Below are 15,479 nucleotides of genomic sequence, written 5' to 3'. Positions count from 1 at the left end.
TTTTGAGCTTGGTGATATAGAAAAAGAAAATGTTTAGACGCAATTTATAAACTTCTAAATGTCAATGAATGTCCTTGAAGATGTGTAGAGATGAAGAACCTGATCAAAGAGGTCTTGTTTAATCTTGGCAGCTTGCTCTTTTAGTGTATTGTTTGGCATCTTTGAAGCGGAAAGTAAATAAGAGGAAAAACAAGATTCTTGATTAACTAAACAAAGGAGATTAAAAGCAGTACAAGAGGAATAATAGTCTGAAAAATAAAAAATATTAACCCAAGAGTAGGTATAAATGCAAGCATGGGAAGGAGATATTATTTCTCACAATAAACATGATACAGAAATGAATAAAGAACGTATGACATACACTAACTTTTTCATTTTGCATGACAACAGTGGTGTGAGGGAGAAAATACAACATTCATCTTATATAGCATGCTTCGAAATTTTGTGCCATGATTAAATTTTAAATATATTTAATTTATGATCTTATTTATTTAAATAAAAAAAATTCTTTTATAAGGAATCTGTGTAATTCAATGTGAGATTTTTTGCAGATTTCTCCCCCCACCCCCATTTCGGGGGTATTCTTAGTCATTTTGGGCTGAAACTTTGTGTTTACCCTAATTTGATGCCAATAAACACAGTTGAATGGCTGGTTTTGCCTAAAACCTCACAAAAATTGGTGTTCTCGATTGGCACTTACTTGATTGTATACCGGTAAAACTGAAATTCTATAACATTATTTTAAACAATTAAACCAACATAAAATGCACAATGAGAATAGAGTGATAAACATCATTAAAAAAATACTAGTATACCAGTACACAAATACAAGTATACAGCTAAGTACATGTGAATACTCAATACCAAGTATTATGCCTTGATGGATCCATTAGCTCTGTGTTTTGTGATACCGTGGTAAAAGGCCCAAAGGCTACAACTTGAAGCTTAAGCTCTATTATTTTTTTGAAGTCACTCTATGTCATCTCATGTTGATGGTTGTTGACGTATAAAGAAACCAGAGCTCTGTAATTGGCATCATCTATGGATGGAAATTGGTCCCATCAAGGGGGTAATGTGAACGGAGCTATAGAATAGAGTTAAGAAACCCTAGTGGGTGTCGTGGTGCTGGTGGTGGATCATATGGTGCTAGGATCATATGATCGAAAGGATATCGGTATGTTGTCTCCAACATAGCAATTGTCTCCGAGCCAAATGGAGGCATCATCGGGAGACTCTGATGATGATGACCCAACCATCATAAGCCCCATAAGTAGATGTGTTGCTATCCTACGAACCCAAGCTCACGGAAGATCCACCATTATACCCATAGTAGTGCGAACTCCTAGAAGACAGGTAATCGTGTCCATAAGCGGAAGGGACACCATAACCATAAGCCCCATAGCCATAAGCAAATGTGGAACTTACAAACTCTTCCAAGCTCATGGACCCCATCGCTCTCGACAAGCTATCCGTTGGATTAAAATGGCCATATGAGCCACATGATCGAGTATCATCACTATAACCATAGCCATAGCCATACGGCCCATACTCATGCATGTGTTGTTGCTCCCCCCCCCCCTATTATCCTCCCCCCTCCCTAGTCTAGTGTAGCTCGTAGGATGACAACGATATAGCTCACCACCATGATCGTCATCTTGGGTGGCATGCGTGTACTAAGTCTCTCCAGTGTAGCTCTCCGGGGGATACTGTGTCTCTGGTATAGAACATGTAATCACTTATGTATTCCTTCACCACCACCACCAAGACCATCATCATCATCATCATCCCTCTGAGTCTAACTAGGACTGGGAACAAGGGTGTCATCTGGATCATCCTCGTGCGTGCCAGGCTCCACCATCCAATCCTTATTCACAGTGGCGGCAGCCGCCAGTACATGTACCTGCCCCTCTTGAGATGGCATGTACTCATCTACATCAACTCCCATAGCTTAAGCAATGACTGGGTCTGGCCTACCTCTAGGCTGGTCTAACACCGGCTCACCCATGTCCAACAATCAATCATTGAGGGGATGCTGTTCATCTGCAATGACCTTGAAGATATCATCGAGCTAGATGTCCCTATCCATCTCACGGTTAGAACTTAACTTGGCATGCTCTAACTTCAGCCTCATGTTGTAGTGGCAATACACGAGGTCATTCAGACGTTGACTTCCCAACCTGTTCCTCCTTTTAGAGTGAATCATGCCAAATGTACTTCAGTTCCTCTCACACCCAAGAGGCGAGCAAGTCTAGGAGAGGATCTTCACTGCCATCCTTCGGGGGTTCTCTACATCGCCCCCACAAAACCCACCACTCAGCTGCATTATCACAAATAATTTAAGTAAATACTTTAATTCTTAACAAAATAATCCTACTTATATAGTTATGTACTTATATGTAAAATGTAATAATAATAGTAGTAATCATGCATCTAAGATGGATCATAATTTTGTCGATTATGTATAGCAGCATCTGAACTAAAAGCCCCCAGTGCATCCCTAAACATTTTGATCTACAATCATTTGTATTGATGGTCAGCTAAATTCTTTCACAAATAAAAAGCAAGTATTAAGTTCTAACTTTTAAGTTCTAAGTTCTAACCTCCATGTGGCAATTTGACTGGACCACTGGGTTTGGCTCCAACTTCGAGATAACCTGCATAACGGCATTGAGTAGGTCTAACCATGTAACAACCCCCATATTTCTAACCTGGGATCCATTGTCACATCCACCCAGCTAACCCTATCTAGCATACCCGAGTGTGTGATCCACAGTCCACAAAATCCAGTAGTTAGTGAAATCATCCTCCCACATTCACAACAATATAATCAAGAACAAGACTAAATCAATGTTAACAATATTATTCAAATGAATCATAGATAAGTAACGAGATAATCATCAGAGTGCAGAAAAGATACCAATAGATATATAAAAATCAAAAGTAGAGTGAGGCGGAATCTCACTCCACGAGTACAGCGGAATGTAGTTCGAAAATCAAATGGGATTTGATGCGTCCAAAACCTGCTCAACCCTTAGATCTCCTCGTGATGACCTGCAAAACGAAAACGTCAGATGTGGCCCGACCGCTGGGGTCGGGAGTCCACCTCCGAAGGCTAAGTCAGTTGATGAACTTAATCACAAACGACTCTGCTAGAAGCACAGAGCTAAGGAATGAAGAACTGGGAAAGGTGATCTAGATAGCAGGGCGCTTATAGTTTAAGTCTATCAGTATGTATCTAAACCTGAGTCTCAGATTGTGTGTTTTCGATCTCCTCACCTCATATGGTAGTGAGGTTTATATAGAGTGTACATTCGAATCTCCTTCGTTGGATGCACTTGAGCCTTCTTCGGGTAGTCGTTGGATCTTAATAGTTAGATCCATTGAGCAATAGACTTCTACTAGTTTGGACTAGTAGAGGACTCCTGAGATAACCTTTAGGTTATGTGATGATTATCCCTTTGATAATGATTATCCGCAGCCGTCAATTCGAGTCTGCCATCATTAGGGTAATTACCCTAATCCATATGTAGGATTAGGGCGTGCTTGTAGCTGAATCAGTTTTCTTCTTCAGCAAGCCATCTTCTGGATCCGGTTCCCTCTGTCTCGACCGGGGTCGAGGGTCGAACCAGGTATGAACCCGGTCTGATCATAATTTCTCTGTATCACGAGCCCCCCAGACCAAGCGTTCGGTCGATCCCGAGGGCTTGGTTTTTAACTGGGTTCTTCGTCAGGCGTTAATCTCTGCGTGCTTCATTAAATGTCATATCACATTTAATGCGGTGGTCACTTTTTCTCGAGCGTTGTGAGGGTAAGGCCACGTGTCTCCTTGCAGTCGATCTGTTGTGGCTCACATCATCCAAGCGACGGTTTCCGAACGCCTATTTCGGATTCGTGAGTTCAAACTTTCAAAACGTCTTTCAATCTCGATCGTTGATTTTGAATCAATCTCGATCGTTCAGATTCCCGAACACTCGTGCGGGGGTCTTAATAGCGGTTCGTTGTCTTCGTAGGTTTCATTCTTCCTGTCTGGAATTTGAACCTTCGTTGTCTGCTTCGTGCCTTCTTGCTCTCAAGCTTCTGCCTCACTGAATCAGTAAGTTTACTGGTCTTTTCTTTTTGTAGTTTACTGAAACAAGTAATGGCGGACGACGGGGCTTCTCTGGTACCCAGTGTTGGTAATAGCAGTGAGGCTTTTGCTTCTCCTCCTTCCGAACAGTCGGATAGTGATAACAAAACCCTAACTGTCCTCTGGCACGAGTTTGCTGAAGTTTCTCAAAAAGGTTTAGAGAGAAAAACCGAAACTCCTCCTGCCCTCCTCGAGTCTGGATCTTCCAAGATTGTCGAGTCTTCTAGGCAGCCTCAAACTTCCAGGTCCGATGGTGGACCTGGCTCTGTTCCCTCCATTTATAATGAGGAAACCCTTCTTTCAGCCATCCAAGATTTTGATTTTCATTCCTCTTATCAGGTTAGGGGCCCCCACCCTGATGAGAGGGTTGATTCAACCCTCTCGGGTGAATTTTCTCTGTATATAGATGCACTGGAAAGTGGGGTTCGCTTTCCCTTTTTTAATCCTTTGTTCTCCACAGTTCTGAATCATTGGGACATTTGTCCCGGAATGCTCCTTCCCAATAGCTGGCGTCTCATCGTCGGCTTCTTGGGTTTGTGTTTTGAACTTGGCATTGCGCCATCTCTTTCTCTCTTTGTACATTTTCATGTTCTTTCTATCTCCCATCCTCCCGGATGGGTTTTTCTATCCAAACGCAATAAGGCTGAACTTGATTGGAGGGGTAGCATCCTTGCCAAAGGAACTTGCCCTTCTAATCACAAAAGATGGCGCGAACGATACTTTTTCTGTCGAGCGCCTCCATCGGATCTTAACTTCCCAACCGCCTGGAGGCGGTGTACTTCTTCTTCCGAGAATAACCGAGGCCTCCCCTTATCCAGAGAAGACGAGGCGGCCGTCAGGAAGATCAAATCCATTCCATGGTATAAAGAAATACATGGATTTGAGGTGGAGTATAACTCCATTCTTCAGTACTGGGGCTTGGCTCATTGTGAGCTTCTAACCATCATCCTTTAATTTTACTGAAGTGATGTCTTTAATTCTGACTCTCGTCATTCTTCTTTGCAGTGCCTCCAAGAATGAACCCTGAGAACCTGCGAGTGAAGGGCCGCTAGGGCCATTGTGACAGCCGAGCAACGATCACCCAGAGCCTTGACCGTAGATCAAGAGGCTTTTGTTCCCTCTCCCGACCCCTCTTATAGGGGTATCCGGAATATCAGGCCCGTGGTTGATGCTTCGGGTAAAGGGAAGAAGCCGATGGTGGAGAGGTCTAATGTCTCTTCCTCCGCCCGGACCAAAAGGAGGCATGATACAATTGATGCTTCCTCCCATAAAAAATCCAAAACAACGGATTGTGAGGAGGTCTTCACCCCCCAGTGGACCCTGAAGTTGACCAACAGGGTGACTTGGGACCCTGAGAAAGCTGCAGAGTGGAGCTCCCTCAGTCTTGCTCCTTTTGATCGCCAGGAATTTGAAGCCCTGGATGACATTTCCCTTGTTAGTCAATCCACAAGGTACCAGTCTTCTTGCTTACTTATTTTTTCATAATTTCTTATGACTTCTTTTGATATTTTCCGCCTTCCCATAAATGCTATGTTGAGCTTTTATCAACACATGGAAGCATTGAGCCGGGTTGGTCGCACCAGCTCCTTGCTGCAAACCTGTGAAGAGAATTTGGCCAAGGCCAATTCTGAAATAGACCGGCTGACTGCAGCTGCTGAGGAGCTGCAGAAAAAGCATGAGGAAGAAGTGATCTCCCTCAAGGAAGCCCTCGATGCTTCGAAGATTCGTGCCGTTGCTGCCGAGCGCGAGGCCAGGAAGAAAAAAGCAGCTGCCACATTGTTTGGTGACAGGCTTGAATTCCGTTGTAGGGAGAACAAAAAATATCTGAAGTTGGCAATCCCTAGCAAGCCCGAGCATATAAAGCCAGAGCTTCGGAAGGAGTGTGTTCGGAAATACCTAAACAGCGTACCTTTCTCCGAGCTGCTAGGTGCCTACAACATTCAAGCTTATCGCTTGGGGCAAAATGACGTTTGGGAACGAATTCTCGCATCAATCCCTTCCTTCGATACTGCTCCCTTTCGTGAGGTGTGCCACAAAGAGGTCTTCGGGAAAGTTGGCATGGATCTCCCAGACTGGGCTCGGGAAGAAGATGATCCTTTTCCAGCTGACCCTCAATATGAGGCATACCTGGCGGACGAGCCGGCGCTTCCAGAGGAGAAATCACAAGCCGAGTCTCAAGCTGCTGCTATAGAGGACTCAGCCAATGTCATTCTTGAGGAAGGCTCTTCTCAAGATCCTGAGAAAAGTCCTCCCGACCAGGGTCCCTCGGGCAACAATGAAGAAGAGGCTTAGGGAGTTATCTTTTGTTTCTTTGTAAAGATTGACCTCCTTATTAATGAATAGACATTTCTTTTTCATGTTGGCCTTTCCATTTCCCTGTCTCCTACCGAAATCTTGCCTTGAATATCAAAGTATAAATGATAAAACTTATCACTTAACTTTACATTCCTCGCCGAATAATAATCTTGTAGAAATATTGTGAAGATGCGGTTTGGGAAGATGCATTAATCTTCCCCACTACTTCATTTATTTCAAAGTCCACACGTTTCCCTTCTGCGAAGTCCAAAAGGTTTCTTGCTTTTGTACACCATTCAATGTTTCCAATGAATCGGAAATACACCCATTATTATAATGGCAGTGCGACGATTGGAGGTATCTCTACATTGGGTGCTCGTTTCCACATGTTTCCATGTGGCATCCCTCGGACCGTTGATCTTGCTTTCTGCGGATTTCGAAGCGCCATTTCGATCTGGGTCATTGGTTGTCCTTAGCCTTCAACCGTCGTCTTAATACCTGAGGCTATTTAAAGCCTTCGTGGGTACTCTCCATCTATCCTGCTATCTGCAAGTTAGATTTGCTAAAGTGCTAAAGTGAAATTCCGTCCTTCCGCCTGCTTCCATATTCCTCGTACTCCAATAATAGCTCTATCAACTTCTGAACAAGTGAGTTTTTTGATTACTCATCTCTTTCCCCACTTCCCCCCTGAGTAAACGACACAGTAGAAATACTTGGGGTTTATTTAATCGGGTTTGTCAGAAGTGATAGAGAACTAGGGTTTTCCCTCTTTTTTGTCGTCATTGGATTTCTGTACTGATACAGCTTTTTTTTTTGCATAGTGGCTCCCAAAATCAACCCGAACTTTATCAGAGCGAAGTCTAGCAAGAAAATCGTTCCGTCGGTGGTAGCTGGGGCCTGCGAGGTGGTTTCAGCTAGTGAATCCTCCCAGCGTAGGGTGACTGCTGTTGGTGAATCTTCATGTCAGATTCCCACAGTTTCTATTGATGCCATCCCTGCGCCTCTTTTGCCCGAAGTGATCGCTCGTCTTTCCCAGGAAGATCTTGATCACTCCGTTGTTGATGGCGTTGCCGATGCCCCTGCTGGTGAGACTGTTGGTGCACCCCCGAAGGAGACTCTTCAGGCATCTGAGGCAACTATGTTGGCATCTGATGAAGGTGTGGTCCCAGCAGGTGCTGCTCCTATTTCCAATTCTAGTACTTGTTTGGCATCCTCCTCCTCTCCTTCCGAGTTGGAGGATTTTGCCACCAGGAAGCGCCGTCGGGTGACAAGTGATGCAACTCATCCTTCTTTTGATGTAGCTCATCCTTCTCATCCTTTGCCTGAATTAGTGTCAAACGAGTTTGACAGAGTGTTGAAATGGTGTACTGCTGCTCAAATGACTTCTGAGAGCGCAGTTCTTTCCAAATTTCCAGATGAAGTCTTTACGAAGTCACTGGTGATGTAAGTCTTTCTTCATTATCTTTTGATTATGAAAAATTACTCTTCTGCTCCTTTTTAACTCGGAAGTTGTTTGCAGGAGTCTTACTGGTAACTTCCACAACCAAGTGGAAGCAGTTTCTAGGCTCAGTAGGTTGAGCAATGAAGTTTCCAGGCTTCAGGAAATCTCTGAAGCTAAAGATGCTGAGATTGCTTGCCTTCGGAAACTAGCTTGGGAGGTGGCAGGAGAAAAGAATTCAATGATCGGTCGTCTTTAGTCGGACTTGGATGATGCCAGGGAGAAGATCCGCGACTGGAGCGAGCAGTTGGAAAGTCAGGAGCCAAAGGATCTGAAACGTTACCTCAAAGGCAAGCTGTCGTTCCTTTGCCCGAATCCCTTCCAACTGATGTTCGCAGAGCCTGCGTCTTCAAGTATTTATACAGTAAGCCCTTTGTTGATATGCTGAATGCTTATAACTTGCAGGCATACCGGGATGGTGAGAACGAAGTATGGGAATCAATATTAAGGAAGGATCCTCATTTTGATACGACTCCCTACAGTGCTATTTGCCATCCTGAAGTATTTACTGACCTGGGTATTCCTCCTCTCGACTGGACCAAAGATAAGATTGATCCTCCACCTTCCGATCCAGATATTATGCATTATCTGGAAGATTCTCCTGTTTATTCTCCCCTGGAAGAAGTCAATTATGACGAGCTCATCTTGAATGCAAGTTTGGTCGAGGACCATACTTCTCCTGGACAAGCTAGACAAAGAGTATGAAATTGCGGAGGATTTTATGCATACCAAAATATTTTTTGTAATCCTCATGTCTCCTCTTCTTTTCCTTGAATCCACACCAATGGTTGACTCATATGTTTGTTCTAGCAAAGTCGTGTCGATCTTGTATAACTTCTTAACAGTCACCGATGATGACTTTCTTTTTTGACCGAAGATTGTATCCAGCTCTTGTAATTGTTTTGATACTGGCCTCTTTCGATCTTTTGAAGAAATAGGAAATTAACTTCATCTTGAACTTTGCTAGCCACTTGAATCGCTGTTGAATTAGGTCTTAGTTGTTTGAAACAATGCCTTTACTTAAAGATTTCCTAAGAAATACAATAAGTCTGAGAAGGAACTCACTCAGATTTTAAACCGATGCCTTTACTTAAAGATTTCCGGAGAAATACAATAAGTCTGAGAAGGAACTCACTCAGGTTTTAAACCGATGCCTTTACTTAAAGATTATTCGAAAATTCAATAAGTCTTGAAGGAACTTACTCGGGTTTCAAACCAACACCTTGCAAAAGGAACTCACTCGGATTTTCATCCGATGCCTCGACTTAAGAAGATCCGAAAAAATTCCATAAGTGTTGAAGGACCCACACGAATTTTCATCCGATGCCTTATACTTGGATCTTGTTCTTGAATGTGGTGTATGATGCCCCCCCCCCAATCAAAAGATAGTTTGTTGAAAGCCAAAAATTGCATTGATTGAGTTGAAAATGATTACATCGCGAACAAAATTTAAATCATCATCAAGGATAAAACTTTTTGAGATGCCTAGCATTCCACGAACGATCCAACTCTTTCTGGGTGTTGATGTTCTTAAGCCTGTAAGCTCCTGAACCGACCGGTTTTAAAACCATATAAGGTCCTTCCCAGGAAGGGTCCAATTTTCTTTGGTGACGCGGGTCGGAAGCTAGGGTGTTTCTCAACACCAAATCTCCGGCTAAGTACCGACGATTCTTCACTCGAGTATTATAATGAGACGCTATCCTTCTTTGATAATGTTGAGTTCGTGCTATTGCTTTTGCCCGAACATCGTCCAACAGATCAAGACTATCAAGCAGTCCTTGTTCATTTGCTTTTTCCTCGAACTCACGATCCCGTAATGTCCCCACCATTATCTCCACTGGTGCCAATGCTTCGGATCCATATGACAACCTGAATGGAGTTTCTCCTGTGAGTGTTCGAATCGTAGTTCTATAGGCCCACAGTACATTATGAAGTTCTTTGACCCAAGAAGCTTTGTCAGCTTCGAGTCTTCTCTTTATTCCTTCCAGTAGCGTTCGGTTAGTAACCTCTACCTATCCATTGCTCTGGGGGTATGCCACTGAGGACATACGATGCTCGATCATATATGTTCCGCAAAATTGCTCAAATTGCGGACAGTCGAACTGAGTACCATGGTCAGTGACGATAATCTTTGGAATCCCAAAGCGATATATGATTGATTCAAGCATGAATTTCTCCACTTTTTTCTCAGTAATTGCTGCCAGTGCATTGGCTTCAACCCATTTCGTGAAGTAATCAATTGCTACTATCAGATATTCCCATCCGCCTGATGCCTTGGTGAATTTGCCCATGATATCAATTCCCCACATCGCAAAGGGAATGGGATCTAGAATTGAAGTCATGGTTTCCGTCGGGCGCTTCGATACTGTAGCGTGAATTTGATAGTTACCACACCGACGAACATATTCCATAGCAGCCTCTTGGACCTTAGGCCAATATAACCCAAGTCTCAGAATTTTGTGAGCCAGGGCTCGTCCACCCATGTGAGCTCCACAAATTCCTTCATGCACCTCAGCCAAAGATGATTTTGCTCCTTCGGGGCCTATACATCTCATAAGGGGTACAGAATAAGATCTTTTGTATAGTCTCCCATTCTGAATGACAAATCTAGCTGATCGAATCTTGATCAACTTTGCTTCTTTCGGATCCTCGGGTAATTTGTCATCTCTTAGATACTCGATTATCGGATCCATCCAGCAACGTTCTGCTTCAATATAAGAAATTTCTTTCTCATGATAACTTGGAAAAGTTATCTCTTCAATATAGACCGAAGGGTCTAGATTCTTTTCTTTGGCATTGGCTAGTCAGGATAGCTCATCTGCCATTGAATTTTCATTCCTCGAAATCTGAGATATCTTCAAATTCCAAAATTGGCCTTGAAGAAAGGCAAACATTTTTCTCCAGACTTGGAGATGAATCGATTCAAAGCAGCAACTCTCCCTATTAAACACTGCACATCACGAACAGTTTTGGGAGCCTCCATATCAACCAGGGCTTGAATTTTGGCAGGATTAGCCTCAATTCCCCTTTGTGATACCATGAAGCCCAAAAATTTGCCCGAGGAAACTCCCAAGGCGCATTTTTCTGGGTTTAGCTTCATTTGATACTTTCGCAGTACTGAGAATACCTCAGTCAAATCTGCAATATGATTTGCTTTTGTAAAGCTTTTCACTAGCATGTCGTCAACATAAGCTTCAACATTCTTTCCTATCAGCTCTTTGAAGATCTTGTTGACGGCCCTCTAATATGTTGCTCCTGCGTTCTTCAGGCCAAAAGGCATGACCTTATAATAATAGCTTTCACGATCAGTCATGAAAGCCGTAAACTATTCATCCTCCTTATTCATAAGGATCTGATTATACCCTGAGTAGGCATTCATGAAACTTAAAGTTTCATATCTTGCAGTCGCATCTATCAAGAGGTCAATCCGAGGTAACGGATAGCAATCTTTAGGGCAAGCCTTGTTAAGATCTGTGTAATCTGTACACATCCTCCACTTCCCATTTGCCTTTTTTACCATCACCACGTTGGCCAACCAAGTTGGGCATTCAATTGGTTCTATGAAACCAGAATTCTTGAGTTTTTCAACTTCGCTATGAACGGCTTCATATTTTTCAATGGAGAAATTTCTCCTTTTCTGTATCACTGGTTTTGCCTTAGGATCTATCTAGAGTTTGTGCTCTACGACTGCCCGATCGATTCCTGGCATGTCCTCAGCAGACCATGCAAATACATCTTTATTCTGCTGAAGAAATAACTTCAACTTATCTTTAAATTCTTCCAGCTGTTCAGACCCGATATAAGTAATCTTTTTCTCATCCTCGGTACACAACTGGATTTGCTCCAACTTCTCCACTGGTTAGGGTCTTTGCATCTCTGCCTCTTCCCGATCATCTCGAACTTCTATAGGTAGGGCAGTTACCTTCCTCGGGCCCTCCTTGTCTTTTAAATAAGCAACATAACACTGCCGAGAGATCTTCTGGTCAGAGGAGACTTGACCAATTCCCATATCAGTCAGGAATTTTATCTTCAGGTGTTTTGTCGAAACAATAGCACCTAGCTTGGATAAAGATCGTCGCCCGAGGATCATATTATAAGCTGGCAGTTCCCGAACCACCAAAAAATTGATTCGGATGGTTGTTTCCTTAGGAAAACTTCCAATAGATAAGTCCAACTGGACCGATCCTTCCGCTACTGCAGATGACCCTGCAAAACCATATAGATGTGTGGATGAAGGTTTCATCAAGTCTTAATCCACCTTCAATTTTTGATACACTTCGTAAGAAATTAGGTCAGTCGAGACCCCTGTATCAACCAAAACTCTATGCACTTCCCGACGTGCAATCTCTACCTTGATGACTATGGCATCATCATGAGGTAAACAAACATCTCTTTCGTCCTCCTCGCTAAAGGTGATAGAATCTTCACCATTCAGCTTTTTTCGCTTCTGCGTCTCTCTGGTTCCAACAAATTTGGATTTTGTTTTCAGACTCCGGAGTGATTCGGGTTCTGGTCCCCCGAAGATGGTAAGGATCGATGACCGAGTAGCTTCAATCACCTCCTTGCCCTTCTTAGACTTCGGGGCCTTGATAAGTTGATTTCATACATATTATTTTATATGATTAATTTATTATATTTCCATGTATTTACAATTGTTTTATATCAATTTACCCTAATATGATATGAAAATGAATATGTTGCACCCTTTCCTTTAATTTCTATAATTTTGGTGATTTTATATATTTCCTAACAAATTCTAATAAAGATTTATTACTTTTACATGTAGGAAATTATCAATCAAATCTGGGTATTATTGCAAGAGTCCTACCTCAAGTCAAAAACATAAAGAGAATGAGTCCTTGCATGCTTCTACGTTTTATTTCCTATTTAGGATTTGATCAAAGAAGGGAAAAGAGGAAGAAGAATCCAATTCAAATAAGAAGGATAGAAGAATCCCGATTTTGAGTGTCTCTGTCTAGTTTTGATCAAGATCTTCATCGGATGGTCATATGGTGTCCGATCGAGCTGATTTTTGGAGGAGAGCTTCACGACTTCTTGGTCTTCAAATCCAACGGTGGGATTATGCATTGGAGATCTCTAAGTTAGTCCGATTCATACGTCAAAACACTCCTTGGTTAAGTCAGATAAGAACTCTGAGTTTGATTCAAACTCTGAGTTTAATTAATCTATAAAAGGAGATCAAACTCCAGGAAGAGGGTGAGGACGTTTTTGGAGCTTTGGAGGAGTGGAGGTTGAACCAGAAGACATTGGATGGCTTTGGAGATCTGAAGCTTGGGAATAAGTTTTTCTTCACCTTCTTTCAATGTTCTTGAACTCTTCTGTAATGTTTTTAGTTTCTAGTATGAACTAATTTAGTTTTTCTAGGGATCAGATGTAGCCTATCTTTGAATTCCCACTCTTGACTTCATCAATATAATTTTGAATATTGTTTCCTTTGCTTGAGTTTTTACTTCTATTCTTCATGCTTTTGATTAATTGGCCACTAATCAACTGATTTGTTAATCATAATGAACTGAGAGGGGATTTATGTGTCTAGTTCATTGGAGTAAAAACCATGAATTATATGTAGGATAGAGATATACTTACATGGTTTGTGTAGTTGTTACATGAGAATCCACAGAATTTAATGATTTCTCAGTTGTTGTAACCCACATAGAAATATAGTGGGTTAGCAATTGAGGGAATTTCTATTAGTACTCGAGAGAGACTAATAGATAGGAAAGGAAATCTCGACTATCAATCAGGAAAATATTTCTCAAATTATAAAGAGGGAGAAAAGGGTGGGAATGCTTAGTTATGGTGAAATCTGAACCCTAGGTCTTTAACAATTAATAATCTCAATTTAACTTTCAATTTGCAATATAGTCTAGAAATTATTATCTTCCTTATTATTTGTTCAAATAAAATTGGTATAATTAATTTGGTACTTAATCTATAGTCTTCGAGGGATCGATCTTTTATCATTATATTACTTGTTACGACAGCGTACACTTGCGTTGTACTTTTTCACAACAAGTTTTTGGGGCCTCCCTTGATCGTTCTAAACTAACTGAACGATCCCTTTTAGGAGGAGCCGCACGTGGCTCCTCCCTCCTTTTGCTAACAAAACTGGACAAGTGTCCTTGAGATATTAATCTTTCAATATCTGCTTTCAGATGACAACAGTCATTAGTATAATGACCATAGTCCTTGTGGAATTAGCAATACTTTTCTCGATCCTGCTGCTCTCCTGGTTTCAAAAGGATTTTAGGCGGCCACTTCAAGATATTTTTTCTTTTGATGATATTTAAAATATCAGCCCGAGGAACATTCAATGGAGTGTACTCACTTTTACCGGGAGATCTTTGGCGCCAAGCCTGAGATTTTCCAACCCGATCACGGACATTTTTCTTTGGCTTTTGCTTCTGCTTCTGCTCAGGAGCCTTCTGTTCCTTATTGGAGAATTTATTATCTCCTTGGCGCGCATCTAGAATCTCCATGACTTTAGCCTGCTTCTGGCATATCTGTACCAACTCAGCATAAGTCGCAGGCATATCCTGTAGTAATAACTCCAGGAGTTTCCTATTAGTGAGTCCTGTGAATAGAGAAGTTTTGGCTACTTGCTCATCCAAATTTTCTATCTCCATCGTTACTTTGTTGAATCTTTTCAGAAACTCTCTGATTGATTCGTTCTTTCCTTGTCTGACAGTAAACAAGGTTTCTTCTGTTTTCTTGACCTGTATTCCACTCTGGAATCGCCCTATGAATTTGCGCGCCAATTCATCAAAGTTTACGATCCTTCCAGAGGGGAGGTTCGAAAACCACTTTTGTGCTTCTCCAGTTAGAGATGAACCAAAAACCCTGCATAAAATTTCATCAGAATTACGTGAAACTGCCATGGTCTGTTGGTAATAGCCGATGTGAGCTATTGGATCTCCGGAGCCGTCGAATGTTGAGAAGGTAGGCAAACGGAAGCTATGGGGAAACCGATATCCCGCAATTGGATCGGCAAAGGGAGTCTTCCGAATGACTAAGTAAATATCCTCAGTTATTCTTCCCTTAGCCAACTGCCCTAATTTCTCATTGATGTTGGCCAATTCCTGACCAATCTGGGTCGGGTGATCTTCAGCAATATGATCACGACCTCGATTAACACGATCATCCCGTGCTACTCGATCATCACGAACAACCCGTCCTTCCCGAGCATTCCGCTCGTCGCGATTTGCTCGATCATCACGAACGGTTCTTCTGACAGTGGGTGAGTGAGTTCTTACCCCTGTATCTAACCTTGTATTTGAATCAGTTGTACTCTCTTGCGGTCTGTCGAACCGATCGTCTCGCCTAGGTTGATCATCAATCCTCCTAGGTCCTCGGTCTCCTTCACGAAAATTCTAACCGATATTCCGGTCTTCAGCCAATCTCTGATCACGTGGCAATGCACGTCTCTCTGAATCGCATTGATCAGGTTCTTGTGGTAAAACCACTCGTCTGGTGAGCATGCGGAGTGCTTGGCTCACCTCCAAGAGTTGAATCTTTACCTGATCCAATTGATCTTGGAGT

The 15,479-nt window shown here is 42.3% G+C and overlaps 1 protein-coding gene across 1 annotated transcript in view; it reads right to left on the bottom strand.

Moving 5' to 3' along the window:
• Nucleotides 1–2,430: 2,430 nt before the first annotated feature.
• LOC149007697 (ABC transporter G family member 31-like) overlaps nt 2,431–15,479 on the bottom strand; it is a 63,132-nt gene continuing 50,083 nt past the window's right edge. The window contains exons 3-4 of the mRNA XM_089167139.1: nt 2,601–2,654; nt 2,431–2,511 (exon numbers count right to left, since the gene is read on the bottom strand). Coding sequence (XP_089023265.1) covers nt 2,431–2,511; nt 2,601–2,654 — 135 coding nt within the window. The remainder of the gene's footprint in view (nt 2,512–2,600; nt 2,655–15,479) is intronic.

This window comes from Hakea prostrata, chromosome 8 (genome assembly GCF_041222555.1).
Source record: "Hakea prostrata isolate BN-2017 chromosome 8, UWA_Hpros_2, whole genome shotgun sequence".
In the NCBI taxonomy this organism is placed as follows: domain Eukaryota; kingdom Viridiplantae; phylum Streptophyta; class Magnoliopsida; order Proteales; family Proteaceae; genus Hakea; species Hakea prostrata.
Note: the sequence above shows the minus strand (reverse complement) of the source record. Positions and strands in the feature narration are given on the sequence as shown.